The sequence below is a fragment of the Onychostoma macrolepis genome, chromosome 23, assembly GCF_012432095.1.
Source record: "Onychostoma macrolepis isolate SWU-2019 chromosome 23, ASM1243209v1, whole genome shotgun sequence".
Taxonomy (NCBI): domain Eukaryota; kingdom Metazoa; phylum Chordata; class Actinopteri; order Cypriniformes; family Cyprinidae; genus Onychostoma; species Onychostoma macrolepis.
Window position 1 is genome coordinate 12,972,882 of NC_081177.1, and position 15,766 is coordinate 12,988,647.

The 15,766-nt window shown below is 38.8% G+C and overlaps 1 protein-coding gene across 3 annotated transcripts in view; it reads left to right on the plus strand.

The window, feature by feature from the left end:
- Positions 1-297: 297 nt before the first annotated feature.
- The window catches only part of znf385a (zinc finger protein 385A), an 88,498-nt gene continuing 73,029 nt past the window's right edge, over positions 298-15,766 (plus strand). Inside the window, exon 1 of one of the 3 annotated variants that reach the window (XM_058762820.1) lies at positions 298-439. In XM_058762820.1, the coding sequence (XP_058618803.1) occupies positions 313-439 (127 nt within the window). In that variant the 5' untranslated portion in view covers positions 298-312. Of the gene's footprint in view, positions 440-2,205; positions 2,420-11,342; positions 11,814-15,766 lie in introns of those variants that run through there. The other 2 variants (XM_058762822.1, XM_058762821.1) reach the window with 2 other exon arrangements.

The following is a 15,766-nucleotide window of genomic DNA, read 5'->3' on the forward strand; positions in this document are numbered from 1 at the left end:
ACTCTTCACTCTCTCACTTTCTCTCACCCACTCCCTCCTTCTCCTCTTCGTTCTCCTCCTCTCCCCTTCCTCACACGGTTGTCCTTACTTATTAAGGTCCTGGTGTGATTATCTGCTGGAATCTCTTGCACTTGTCCTGTATTCTCAGTGTGGTGAGATTGAGAGTGGGATGGGCTAAAAGAGGGAAATGCGTGTCTCTGTGTGACTGCATGATACTTTGTGCAGGAGACGCTCCCGTAAGTTCATCAGGACTATTTTGGCTCCAAATATTCCTGGAGCGTCAAAAACCTGGGTCCGGACGCTCCGTTGTTCATGCCAGCAAAGGTTTCTACGGGGAGTTTGTGGTGTCAGGGTGCCAGTGGAAAGACCCTCGGAGGCAGAAAAAGGAGACGAGAGGACGGGAAACAGTCAGAGGAAGAGGGTTTAATGTGGGGTACAGGTAAGAACATCCACTAATATCTATTTCTGTTTGCAGTCTCAAGTGAACACATCCGAGTGCAAACTTTTTCCCTGGAGATCCTTTTTGCTGCATAGTGTGTACTCATATGTTCATAACACACTAAGAACACTGAAGCTTATTTATATTTTCAGGGTTGAAAATATTCATGTACTATGGCATTTACGATATACATAGCATGTAAGACATAGATGAATAGCTTAGGAGATGTGATACATCTCATGGAGTGACCAGCATCTAGTCTTCCTAATTTAGTCATGTCAATGTTGTCATTAAAAAGATTGTATTTCATGAAGAAGTGCACACTTCTCCTGGACATTTGAACTGGCATTCGCTGTAGATGTATGCTTCCTCTTTTCTCTTCATCAGCAATAAGAATGCCAAAGTTCAACAGTTTTGTCACAGCGTTCATTATTCTCACCAGTAAAGCTAAAATGAGTTTGATTTAAGATGTACAAGCCACTAAAAAGCCAAGCAATAGATGTATTGTGTGTGTGTGTGTGCACATGCCTGTAGGCTTTGTGTTATGTGTGTTAGATTGAGTGTGCTAACAATTTCAGAAGAAATATTACCCACAGCCATTAATGAACTATATTCTGTCAAAAATAGGCCTGGAGTGACCTTTGAAATGTACCTTTGCTCATTTGATTTTACTTTTTACCAATGTGAAGGACATAGAAAGGAACAAACTCTTTTGATTTTTTTTTTGGATGTAAAATAAACGGGAGCTTTGAAGGTCAGCCTATTTCTTTAGGACTGAGGCAATGTCCTTTCTTTGTGTATCTGAACTTTGCAGGAAAGGTTTTAACAAATTGAAATCCTGCAAAGTATATATATATTAGTAATTCATTTTTAATGTATTTTATTATTATTTGGCATATGTTTCCAGTTGTTAGACTGACTTGACAAAATGAGTCACTTTCATATGATCATCCAACAATCTTCTACTCAACGTATTTGACACAGCTTTGTCATGAATCAGATTACTGTGAATCTTTCGAGATGAATGTGTGCACATATAAGTGTGTATACGTGTAAGCTTCTATATGTACAAGTCTGGATATTTGCTGAGATAGATGAGTGTAGACATGGTATTAGCAGGCTCTCTGTCTTCTGCCAAAGGTGTGAAATTAGCATCTCTGTGTGAGAGAGAGTGACAGTCAACTTCAAGATTCCCCTCATACGCAGAGCTGGAAAAGCACACAGGCTATCCAGTTGGAAATGTCTCATCCCTCCAACAGCTTTCGAGAAATCTTTCCTTCTTGTTGCACAGGAACCTAACTGGTATGGATCCACTCTTGATCAATATAGTCTAATTTTAGTGTGATCATCCACTGTCATGCAAACGGATACTCATATGCCGGCTGCTGGCTCGGTGCTTTTCAAGGGCACTAAAGCGGAACCGTGAAGGTCTTAGGCATATTTAATGAATATCAAAATAAAACCCTTTAACCTTGCGCTAGGCATGCAGTATTTTTCCATTTTTCAAACCAAATTAGATTTGATATATGTAGGAGACAATGCTGACTACATCAAAAAAGGTGACATGAATCGACACAATGTGATAAACAATAAATGTCAGATCAGCACTTTTATTAATATACTTTTTATTTCCTACTCGCATAGCTGACATTTTTCCCTTTTGCACTTTATGTCTAGGTTATTTTTTATGTGGTGGGCTGGACCCTGGACGTCCCTTTGACCTTTCAGCGCAGTCTCTAAATTCACCACCCGTCCGCCAGCACACACTGCTGTTGATATATACAGTATGTTCTCAGAGCACATGGCACATACACTGCAGCTCCCTCAATATATAAAGTCATGATCATTTTAACAGGAAGAAAAGAGAGGAAGGAAAATCTTAGAGATAGGCTGTGAAATACACTCCCTATCCAGCCATCCCAGAAGTGGCCTACAGTGTGAAGTCTGCAGGAGCGAGACAGAATGATGACTGTAGTGCAGGTTGGTGCAGATTTGAGTCATTTAATACTTTAGAATGGTGATTTAAAGAATACACAGAATGCTTGTTATGATACTGAAAGGCAGATTACTTAGAAATTGTAGTCCGTTACTGATTCCAAATTACACTATAAAAATTGTATCTAGTAACAAAATCCATTACATTACACATAATGTAATCAGACTACTTTATAGATGACTTTTGACCTAAGTTGTTTATCACATTGGTTTAATAATCTGATACATGATATAAAAAACAAAGAGTAAGAAAATATATTTCATTCGTTGTAATTAATAACAGGAAGTGCAGTAAACATTATGTTACTTCAAGGTTTCCCAAACTGGAGTTTGTAAATCAACTGCAGGGGCTTCATGAGTTTAATCAAAAGCTCATTATTAACTAAATCATAAAAATGGTAAATTAAAATAAGTCATTTTAGAATAACATCTATCAAAATTAAACACTACAAAAATAAAATATTTAATTTGATTACCTGGATGTCATGTGACCATTAACCAACATGCAAATGTACTGTAATATATTAAAATGTCAAATATTTATTTTAAAATCTCAGGGTACTTCAAGTAAATATATTAGGAGAAAGATGGTCAGATGACAAAAACGTTTGGGAATAAGAAATAACTGTGTATAATTCCACAAAACTGGAAGACTTTATGAATGCTTATTCATTCAAGTGGTAGGCTATTTTAGAAAGGAACAGATGAAAAAAAGATGAAAACGATGATTAAAATGATTAAAAGATGAAAAAGAGGAATTTATTGCTATTAAATGAATAATATGTAATCAATAAAAATAATAAAACTGTAGTCTGATCAAGAGAATTTTAAATGTAATTTAATCTAATTAGTACTTAATTTTTGGAATCTGATTATGCAATCCAGATTAAATATAATCAGTTACTACCCAACTCTTTTTATATTTGTCCCTTTCCCCTCCAGAATGTTTGTTTGGTCTGTTCTTAGTAGCATATTAAGAACTGATTATGATGGAAGATCTGTTAGTACACAGATTTTTACAACTGGGCTTCACCCTATCCCTAGATATACTGTATCTATGTCTGCTGAACTAGCCAACTCAGAGTCCAGATTTAATTTCTTGTGCTCTGGTCTCTCATTAAACACATTAAAAATAGAACCTCAATATTCCAATATATCCATGGGCCTCCAGCCAGACAGGGAAGCCTTCACAGAGTCCCTAAAATGTTTTTGGCCCGGTCCCCCTAACACATGGATCCTTTCCCTGCAGCTGAGCAGTAATCTCAACACGGGAAGCTCTATTTCTCTCTCTGGCTCTTGATGTCTCTGCATCTTTGATCTGGCCTTGAGTACGGTGTTTCATTTTGCATGCTAGTTCCAGGTTTGTTTGTGTCCCAGGTTTATGTCCCTGCTTTGCCCTGCGGGAGGTGGCTTGGTGCTTGCGTAGTTTGCAAGGCTTGGTTTGCAGTCTGGAGGCAGTCCAGGCTGCTGCGTTACAGAAGCGTGTATGTTTGGGGATGTGACTCCCCAAGGCTCTATGTAAAAATAGCTCTCTAAATAAATCATAATTCTGTGTAATCGGTACTTTTAAGAGGGAGGATGAAATATGACATAGCAGGTATGCTGAAATCCTCAAGGATGATTGATTTCCTACTGTATATTCAACTATCAGAGTTACATAAGCATCATATATGACTTTATATATAATGAAAATATGGTACATGTATGACATATGATGGACTGAGAGTACATCTACCATATTTTCAATCAGAATAAAGTGATGGAAGACACATTATTTAAATGATTAATATGTAAATCTGTCATTGTTATGCTGGTTTATTTTGTGTTTATGGATTCTTGAGAGTAATAGCAGTTCTCAACCTGCAGAGGGCAGCAAAGCGCTTTTGCCTCTGCTGTAAGGGTTACACAATGAGGATCTTTATAACAATGAAATGGACTGTAGAGCAGGAGTCAAGGCCCTGTCCTTTGAGTCTGAGTGTGTCGCAGTGCAGGTTTATTCTGGCAGTGGGCTTTTATGGTTGACTGGTGGCAAGCGGAGGTGTTCCAGCGTCTCTCTCACACACTCTCGTACTCTGTGTCCTCCATATGGTTGAAGGGATATAGACAGATTATAGGGTTCAAAGAGCCTCACTTGACTTACACTCTGACTCTTAGCCTAGCATGGCCTCATATGGGCTTGTCTTAAGCTGACCAGATTTTGAAAACATTTTGACAACATTTCTAGCTCACTATGGATCATTAAAATTCCCAGTGTTACAATCTGTGAATTAAAAGAGGTGAATTACAGTTTAGTGCATTTTGACCATGGTAAATATTGGGACACTTTTTCAGAGTCTAATATTTTATAGTACACTGATTTATTATTGACTATTTCTGCAGTTTACATCATTACGCCTGTAGGGAGTGACAAGTGACTTTTTGTGTATTAGCTTATGAAGGAGAAATTTATTCAATCGTTCAAAATTCGTTCAAACACATTTCATTCTGGAGTGAAAATCTGACTATCTGGAAAAGCATACCACTGTACTACTCCTACTACTCTTCTGCCATGTCTTTATATGACAGAAACACTAGCATGCTAGAAGCACGCTATTCTGAATCGATTCGACCTAATCATTGAATCATTCACTTACTCAACCGATTCAATTCAATTCAAATGAGCTTTGCATGACTGTGGAATAGCACAATATTGCCCAAGAAATAAACAGCGAACAAGTTATACAGGCATAGATAGTAAAAAATAAAATAAAATATTCATGGCCATTGTACCGAATCATACAGCGATGTTCTGTCTTCGCTTGGAGTTATTTTCGTTTGTGGAGCAAAAACAGACATCTCAGCTGAAATACTTAGACTATATGCAAGGTACTCATATGAACTTATTGTTTTTTGAAGTGACAAATAAAAATTAGGGTTATGTCACCTGCTGTTACGGTCTGGTGTGCAAAACAAAGCGCACGACGAAAAAGTACAATCAAAGAGTTCTTTTAATAATCCACAGACTGAGATGGGCACAACCAAATATAAATTAAACGATAGCAGACAAAGTAATAATGATGAACACAGACTATAAATACTGAACGCAATCAGGGAGGAACAGAAAACAGGTGTGGAATGAATTAATCAAAAACCATGGAAACAAACTAGGCAGGAAGACGGAGACATATAAATTAAGCTAAAACAGATCATACATGTAACACCTGCAGTTGTTATTTGGTCAAAATATCAGAACAGACTGCTGTTGATTCAGGATTGCTGGTTTTAATGAGGACATGTGAGCTTGCTTCTACTCTTTGGCCGTGAGGCATTCATGTACTGTCATCCCATGTAATGCAATATTTAATATGTGAACTTGTCGGTTGTCATAACGATACTGGTTTTAGATGATAGGCCTATGGACCACCCACAGTTCGTTCACTGACCGTCTGATGTATTTTGAACATTAAAATGGCAATGGCAATTCCGTGTCAACTCAACCAGAGGTCCCCGTCTCAAATTTTTGATTTTGCTAATATTTTTTCTGAAGAAAGATAAACATGTATAGTGATGAAAGCCAAAATATTAAATGTCATGGATGAATATTTACTGAGTAATCCACTATTTTGTAGAGTGGGGTCAAAATGGCAATTTTCACCTGAGATTCAGAGCCAAATTACAGGGGGGTTAAAAATGACTTCAGAAAGATGGCAGCATCATTATGTTTCTTTTACACAGAGACTGGTAGGTCTATTAGTTAACATGTTGACTTTAGCTGTCTTTGTTGCATTATGTGCCAGTGGTGACCATTCAAAAATGGGGAAAGAGCACTTTTCAAGTTTTTTTCTCCAAAGTTTGCAGGCCTGTAACTCAAAAATATTAAAGATATCTTAATGCCCTTTTAGATATTGGTCTTAACAAACTTTCTTTTTGGCATCTTAATTTTTAAGGCCCTATATTGTTCGGTTCCAGAGATATTGGAATTTCAATATGGCTCCAGAAGTAACTCATTAAATTGTACACATTTTCAGTGGTCAAAAACCAAATGTGGGTCACTTAAAAAAAAAAAAAAAAAAAAAAGACACTTATTTTCTTTTAAAGAGAAATGTCTGGAGAACAAATAATGTTTAAACTAGAAATGTATCTTGTTTCCTTCTGTCAGAACAACTGCATTGAACATACCTCTCTGAGTGCCATATATATTCTTTTTCCAAAGTTTGCCTGCCTGTAACTCAATAAGTCTTAAAGATATTGCAATATGGTTTTAGATTCTAGTTCTTAAACTTTTCTTTTGGAGTCTTAATTTTCAAGGCCCTACATCGTTCAGTCCCAGAGACATGGGGGTCTCGATGAGGCTCATATATAAATAGTGGCTCATATATAAATAGTGGATTAATATTTTGACTTTCATCACTATACATGTTTATCTTTCTTTAGAAAAAATATTAGCAAATTCTAAAATTTGAGCTGGGGACCTCTGGTTGAGTTGACACAGAATGACCCAAGGAGTCTTTTTACTGTCAACTTCCGGTAGTAAGGCCACACAGGGTTTTTCATCAGTCCAAAATTGTTAAAAGGAGTTGTTGAGGAAAGTTGAGAAGTTAGTTGAAAGTTTTGCTTGCGGCGGTTGAGCCTGTGAAGTAGCCCATACTTTTTACTTTTGGAACTTATTCTTATTGCTTTATGATTGTGAAATTTTGAAATAATCGTGATTAATTTGTGATTTTATATATTAAATACCAATATTATATTTTCAGAAAAAAAGCTGTTTGTTTTAAGTTTCAAACATGCTTATGATGGTCATATTTTTCCTCTCTCTCCTTTTATGTCTTATAGTGTCATTAATGACTCCTAGGTAGTCAAGATGTGATTCTGTTGTGTCAGAGCTGTCAAACGCAGAAAGAGATAATTGACTTAATTAAGTAACAATTTTGGGATGCTGTAGTTACTGTAGGGTTGCTTGTCATCTTCAGCTCTTTTTCTTGATGCTCTCATCTATCCATCCATCTCTTCACACCTGTTCTTTGATAGCCATTCTCCTCACGCTGTGTCTATACCCATCCTAGACTTCACACACACACACACACACGGAGCCAGGGGGTGCAAAAGGATCCCCATTCTTGGATTTCACCCTCTCATCATGACATCCATTAAAGTCCTGCTGGGTCCCAGTCCCTAGCGGGTAGACAGCACATTAGCGCTTGGACCATTGAGCTCAACAAGGCCCTGCTCTGAATTATTGATCCCAACACAACTAATGAGGAAACCCTATCCCCTCTTTTGATGAGACACACACACATGGTCACACTACTGTTTGAGCTCTGCATTGCCGTCCACACCGGCACGCTGTCCACCCAGCTGTCACTCACTTTGCCAGGACTGGGCTGGCCCATTTAATCAACCTGTTTATCAGTGCTTTGACGTTCACAGGCTCAGATGGCCTCATTGAAAAGACCTGGGCTGTGTTTCCCAATATAATCGTAAGCATATGTAGATCGTAGAAACCATTGCCACTAATGGTCTCCACGATCAACTTTGGCTCAAAATGCTTTTGGGAAATGCAGCCCATTAGAGGAGTATGAATATTTATGCTGGTCCAAACTGGTTTATTGACCACAGGGGCGTGTTTAATGTTTTGGGGGTCCTCAGCAAGTGTTCCCGGAGGGGCCCCCCTCGGTGGATTTGATTCTGGGGTAGGTATGGGTATCGTTTACATTTTATCGATACTGATACGATACTTAGCAATACAGTTATCCATACTACTCTCTATAATTTGGTGCAAAAATAAATGATGTAAAAAGATGTAGAAAGTTTCAAGTTATTTTATTACTGCAGTTTACAAATGCATCCAAGCAAACAGAAAAAGGCACATAAAACACATTTTTAAAATAAAAAGGCTCTTCAAAGAGAGAGAGAGAGAGAGAGAGAGAGAGAGATTTCCTCAACATACCATAGCACAACATATTCGAACGTCATGTGCATAGGAGCACAACAAAATGTAATAGAGAATTCTGGCATCTCTAGCTATTTTTATTAAAGAAAATTAAAATATTGACTTTCTCAGGGAGCAGGCGTGATTTCTCCTAACAGAGAGTGTACCTCTATGTTTTAGAGGGACATTTTTATCTACATGATAAAAAAAAAAGGCTTCTTTTTAACATGTAGACTTATTTATAGTGATACTCCAATCAGTATTTTTACAGACATTCATTCAGGTCCCGAGTTTCATTTTTGAAAATGGGGTGAATTCCCCTCTTAGATGACTCTTGTGGGAGGGAGGATTTATTTATTTTTTGAGTGGTGGAGGGGGGAATTTTTAGACTTTTTATTTATTTTTATTTTTTTCAAAAATATGTAATTAAATGTTTGATCATGCTGTGTATTTTTGTTTTTACAATGGCGCAATTGTTGAGAGTGCACACTGGAGAGCGCACGAGTGCTGAATAGTTGAAATACTGAACAAACTTAAAAAAGAAATGCAAATTATAAACTTTAGTGATGATGCATGTAAACTGTGACAATTCCTGTGTCAATCGTGCAGTGTGCAGCTCGTTTATAGAGCAGACGCGATGTGGTGATATGAAGCCATTTGCTCATTTTGAGAGGGAGAGACGGAGAGCTCGCGGAGAACTCATGCTGTTTGTAAAATTACGCCTCACAGAAAGTTTTCAAATTAGTTATTTTATAAAGAAATGTCACCTTCAGCATTATAATTATTTTACCCGCGCCGGACAGAGATTGAGACGGTGCCGCTGCATGGCGTGCCAAACCTCTGACGGCAGACAGCTTGAGATCGGTTTATGAGAACAGCTTCTAATTCGCCATTAACACAGAAGCACGGAGATCAAACGACGCACGTATCGATAACAGTATTGCTTGTCCTCAAGCTTATCGGTAGTCCGGTATTGACCCAATTACGCACCGGTGCAAAAAAAATGGCGTTTCTAGATTCCCATCGGAAGAAATTGCTTTCCGCGGGGGCCCCACGCAATTGGTGGCGCCATGGTTTGGTGCCATCATTATGTTGTTCACTAGCAAAAAAAGCTGGTTGACCAACAAATGCTTGCTGATTAAGTAGTTAAGAAGCCTGGTTCAGAATTGAGTTTAATTCCATTGCAATTTGAATTTAAGGTAGAATTAGAATAAATTGCAATTCAAAGAAATTATTATAATCCCAATTAATATGGTCTTTCTTTGGAAAAGGAAAGTTTGTCAGAACAAATGTTGAACAAAAATGAACAAAAAAAAAAGTGTATAGGTCTTATAAATACTTCATTTCCTGGAATGCCTTTCCAAAAAATAAATTCCACATCCTGTCATACTGATTTAAAGTTCATTCGACTTCTTTTGGGGTGTTGCCAATTCAATCCAAATTCACATTTGTAATTTAAAAAGGTTGCCAATTCTTAAATTCAAAATTTGCCTAACCCTAATAGGGACTCCAGCATACCAGCATCCAAAGCCTGTCATATCCTCAACAGAAGAGTGGGTTGCGTTCATTTTGTCACCATTTGCATCCACAGTTGACGAACTGGGATTTAAGACCTTTCTCTTGACCTTTGCAAAGTGAATGATTAAGCAAAGCTCCAATAATGAGCAGTTAATCAGTAAAGATCACTATAAAGACCTCACCTGTATCAGTGTGTTTACCCATTGGTGTATCAGGGCACACACACGAGTCCATACTCATTATGAGCTGTTTGCTCAGGTGCTGGTCTAATAGTGTGTATGAGTGCCCTCTGGGATCAGATGACAGCGTGTGTGCGAATGTGCATGTAATGCACCTGTAGTCTTATAATAATGGAACATATACGTCCAATTTCCCTCACCCTCCTTTATTTTCTGTCTCTGTCTCTGTGCAGTGCACTATCAAGAGTGTCAGCCAGCCTCCTTAGTATTCACATCCCCACTCACCGACTTACTGCACAAGCCAGAGACAACAGAGGAGAGCGAGAGAGAGAGAGAGAGGAGGAGGGAAAAGGAACAAACAGGAAGACAAAATAAAAGATTGCAATTTTTCTAGCCCCTGGCTCAAGCGTGCATAGTGTGTGCTAGTTTATGGCTTTAGAGAATTCATTTTTGACGCCTCCTTTCTTCTCTAGCGTTTTTTAAATGCTCGATTCACCCCTGCAGCATGGCTTTCCTCCTTTGGAAAGGCTGCCATAAGCTCCGCTGTTTGTAGCGAGCCGAATCACTTACATACTGAAGATGTTCAATTTTGAATTCTTTATGAGGTGCATTTCAACCCGACAATGACACGTTTTGAAATTGGCCCAGTTGTGCTTAATAAGACTGCGGCTTGTGTCGGTCTCTCTCTGTCTTTGTTAGTTTCTCTGTCTCTCTTATTCTTCCTTCCAGTCTTTTCTCTGTGTCACTCCATGTCTCCTCATCCCTCTGTCAGGTTGAATTTAGTTTAATCTCCCCTCCTCCTCCTGATTCCTTCGCTCTGTCGCTCTCTGTTTCATCTCTTCCGAATGCTCCGGCTCTTGTCTCATATCTCCCCAAACTATTGAGAAAAGCTTTCAGTAACGAATATTTCCTGCAACAGAGAGACTAAAGGAGAGCCTCAGGGGGGTGCGGAGAGGACGTTAATCCCCTTACAAGTTCACCGTCACAGGGTTGCAAAGGGGGCAAGAAGAGGAGTGAGAGATGGAGAAGTGACCACCACCATCACGACTGCGTAAACAGACCGATTATGAGAGTGAAAGAGATGGAGGGAAAAATTGAGAGAGAGAGTGTGTGTGGCAATGCTTCCATGCTTTCCACTCTGCAGGATGACAAGCGGCTGCTGCCTCTCCAATTGGTTGGGACTGCCACCAATCAGAGCGCAGACAGGGAAGGTGCCTTTAGGTTATACCCAACCCCAAAAACAAGAAGCGGGGAGAGAGGGAGATAGAGAGAGAAAAGAGAGAGAGATAGAGCACAGCGCAGACACCGGCTTGACTGTGCTACTGAGGCATTTCTTCATGGTATCTGAGAAATGTTCCTGTTGAAGGGAAACTGTTCATCTTCTGTCTGCTGTAGAGAAGCACGGTGCATCCCAGTGCACCTACAGAGATTTCGGCTCATTCACTGACCAGGGCTCTGGCATTTCTGACCCCCCCAACCCCTGTCTCGGGACCCTCCCCCACGTTGCCCTCTGACTCACCTGAGAGAAGACAGCAGAAGACCTGCAGATCCCTCCCCTCAGAATACTGCTCATTCACCTGGAGAGAGAGGACATACCAGATACAGGATGGACAACAGCTATGCTCCCTCTCACGCTGCGCTGGCTGCTTGACTCACTTCTGGTTCGGAAGAGAGACGCAGAGAGGAGCGTTGAGAAGAACTTGTGCTCCCCTGGATTAGAATTCGAGGAGAGCTGGTCCTGATCGCAGGAGCGAGGCTTTTAGGATGATCTTGGGTAAGTTCTCCTCTGGTTCTTCTCCAAAGCTTTGTGTTAAGTGCTGCGGCACCATGGAAATGGGATTTGGGAAACATCAACTCTTTGATTGAGCTCCTAACTTCCTTAATGCCATTCTTTTCAACTTGTGTAGACCTGATGTGCAATTATTGAATCATAGTGGTTTCTTCAATATGAATTCGGGCTGATGCTGAAGGTCACAGTTGTAGCAGCGGGTGTTCAGCAGTACAAGCTGTTTCACCGTTGGTCAGACTCCCGCTGTCCATTCTCAGAGAGATTTTGACACTCAAATATGAAAACAGAAAGGTTTAAGATCTAAAGGAACAAAACAAACCACTTCCTAAGTTGAACTTCCTTAGGTGTACTTTATGGCAGGTTATGACAGGATACGACCAGGCGTATCTTGTTTTTTTTTTTTTTTTTTTTGTGTTAATTTGTTGGTTTGCCGTTGCATTCTGTGCGCAAATCGTTGCTTATTATTAACATGATTGCAATTGGGATGCACCGCTATAAAAATTCTGGCCAATACCGATATGTTGATAATTATTTTAATGTTATGGCCTATAACAATAAATGACTGATATTATTATTATTATTATTTTGTATATTTGATTAAATAATATAAAAAACAAAAAAATTAAATTAAATAAAACATTTTACAAGTTAATTTGCTGCAAATCAATTTACGCATCACAACTTCACATTATTTTGTAAATTTACTGAAACTTACAATACATTTAACAGTGTTGTTTATTGTTGTTTTTAAAGGTTAACATCAAATGTGTGTTAGATGATTGCAAAAGTAATATAAATGTAAAGAGAAAATGAGCTTGCATAATTAAATATCCAAAATCAGAGAATAAAAAGAATCTCTAATATTGGCAGAAACCCGATATGGTACCGATATCTTGTGCATTTATGAATTTGCAAGCCTTAAATCTTCTTCAGGAATTTATAATCGTATATATCATGAGCTCAGTTCTGGAATTAAACCTATAAACAACCTCAAGCGTTTATTAATGTTGAGCATGGGAAATTTTTACAGTCTTTTGGGTGCTTCTGGAGAGTTCCCCCATTGCTCAAGGCGGTAGGTTTGTGTGTGTGTGTGTGTGTGTGTGTGTGTATGGTGACTAGAGGCTGCAGCATCTGAGCCAGCTCATATTCCTGCAGGGGTTGTGTGAATATAGCCTCTGCACTCTATTGCAACAACACAGTTGTGTCAGACAGTTGTAGTGTGGCTCAGCTCTAGGTATTTTAGATCAAGATAATGGGTCTCTTGTAGTGTACCTGTAACATATTTGTGTGTTGCTGTGCTATAAAAGTGTTGCTTTGTGTGTTTGTTTGTGTAATGCTCTTTGAGGGAACACCAGTTGAGGCCACATTGTTTAACGCATGCCTGGGCTAATTTAACAGCCGAGCTGCTACACTTCTCGCCGGCATTTTCCTCAGGGCATGTTTTCCAGGGAGCCAAGCATAATGATTATAGGGCTTGTAATGTGTGATCTGTCTGCTATATATATGTGTGTGTGTGTGCATATGCCATTATTACTACAGACAGTAAGGATTTATAGTTGTAGTGTATGGTTATGCACCACAATCACTCTCACATTTGCTGTCTTTATCTAACATGCAGAATGGGCTGACTTGTGAAATATCCTCAGAATTAGAGGCTTTATATATGTCCTACATGTTCTGTTAAAATTAAACAAGATAATTTACCAAAAAAGTGTGTATTCTCGCCTCTTATAGACTCTTGTTTCATAGATTTTTCTTAATTTAAAGGATAGTTCACCTAAAAGTGAAAATATTGTCATCACTTACTCATCTTCATGTTGCTCCAAACCTGTTTGATAGAAATTTAGCTAAATGGATGGAGGCCAGGCAGTCATGGTCACCATTTACTTTCATTGTGGGGAAACGGGCAGCTTGGACATTCTGCTAAACTTCTCCTTGTGTCTTGCACGTAAACAAGAAAGTCATTTTTGTCAAGTCATGTTTGGAATGACATGGGTGAACAAATAATTTGTATTATTTCATCAAATTATTATTTTATTTGAATTGACAAATTGAATCATAAACTTGAGAATTTTAATTCTAAACCCCTTTTCAAGTTGTGTGTTCTCCACCAAAAGAAAACACTTTTTTTTTTAAATTTATTTTGCTTGCTTGAATTTGGTCTCAATGAACAAACAGACAAGCACAGACGTGCTGTTCCGTTCCCATCAAAAGAGGCAGGAATGATGTTTGTGACTGGAGAGATGGGCTAATGGCTTCATTAACCCATTTGATTACAGCTGCGTCTATCCAATCCAATCAGTCACGTCTGACAACGAATGTTTTCAAGTAGGCTACTTCGTCTGACAGAGAAATGTTTTCAACCATTCCGTCAGCATCTGTGTTCATTACCACATTTCCATTTATATGCCTTCTTAAAAAAAATACGATTCAGACTATTAATAAATGAATACTTGATTTTTGTTTTTGCATAAGTGTGCTTGGTGCTGCTATGACCTCATGTTTAAGGACACATCTGCATATGATATAAAAAATTGCATTGCCGCATTTAAAGATAAATGATACATTCTGCTATAATGCAGACTTGTATCTTAATTTTTTACTCATTTATTTGTTGATGTTTTAATGTAGGTTGGTGGTATTTTGAACAAAGTCTTTTGTCATTGTGGTGACCTTTAGAATGCAGATGTACTCAGGACGCCACGTCTCTGCACTATTTTACACTCCAGTAAACAAAAACGATGCCACACACTTCGGCGGACAACACACTACATTATACGAGCTGTAGTGTGATGCAAAACAATCCTTTTATGAACTTCCTTTATCGAGCAGAGTGTGTGTGATGACTCATTTACAGTCCTTATCTAAATATACTCTGAATGACCTTGACCAGATCCCCTTCCTCCTTTTTAACCTGCTTTTAGCCCTTTAAAAGCCTATTCACATCAAAAACGATAACTGTATTAGCATCCACACCAATGCATGTTAACGTTCTGTTTATAATAAGCGAACACTGCAGTTATGTCATCTGCCACTTTAAATTCTCAAGCTCTTTACAGTCGGATGGATTCTGATTGGCTGTAAGTGTTTTTATTGTAAATGAGTTTGAACTTCTCAATCCTCTTACATCTTTTCGTGTGAAATGTGAGCAGGTTGTGACATTAGTTCACAGTGGTGTGAAGACACAGTTGACTGTGATAATAGGACATAAATGTTCTGCAGTGTATACAGTGGAGATCCGCTGAGCCCCACAAGACAGACCATACACTGCCATAAATGCACACATGCAGACATCACATCGACTCTCGTGAGCCGTGGCATGCCGTCTGGTCCCCAGTGTTTTCATCGGCAGGACTGAGACAAAGAGTGGGGTTGGCTGCTGAAGGAGAGGTGAGTAACCCGAGCAGCAGCACCGCGATGTGCATTCACTGCCGCCTGCCCAGTGTGGAGTTTCTATTGTGACCAGTCGGTCAGAACGTCCCCCCCTTTCCTCCATGCACACCTGCACACCTGTCTGAGCTCACACACAGATAAGTAAAGCTCTCATAGCCAATTCGTTTAAAGGAATAGTGCCCAAAAATGAAAGTTTGCTCATTATTTACTCACCCTCATGTAATTCATGAGTGTTCCCATGTCACTTCTGATCTATTTTTATATGAAGCTGTACAGTAGCTTTATTTACATTTAGGCATTTGGCAGATGCTTTTATCCAAAGCATTCAAGGTATGCATTTTCAGTTCTTACATTTCCTGGAAATCGAACCCATGACTTTGGGGTTGCATTATTTTTTTGTTTGCTCAACTTTCATTGACACAATCAGTTCACATTTAGTATTTAGCACCATTTGCTGGGTTGCATCCACATATGTTTATGTGAATTTTGCACAAAAAACAAAAAACCAAACAATATCATGTGAATGCAGTTTCCAAAATTCTAGT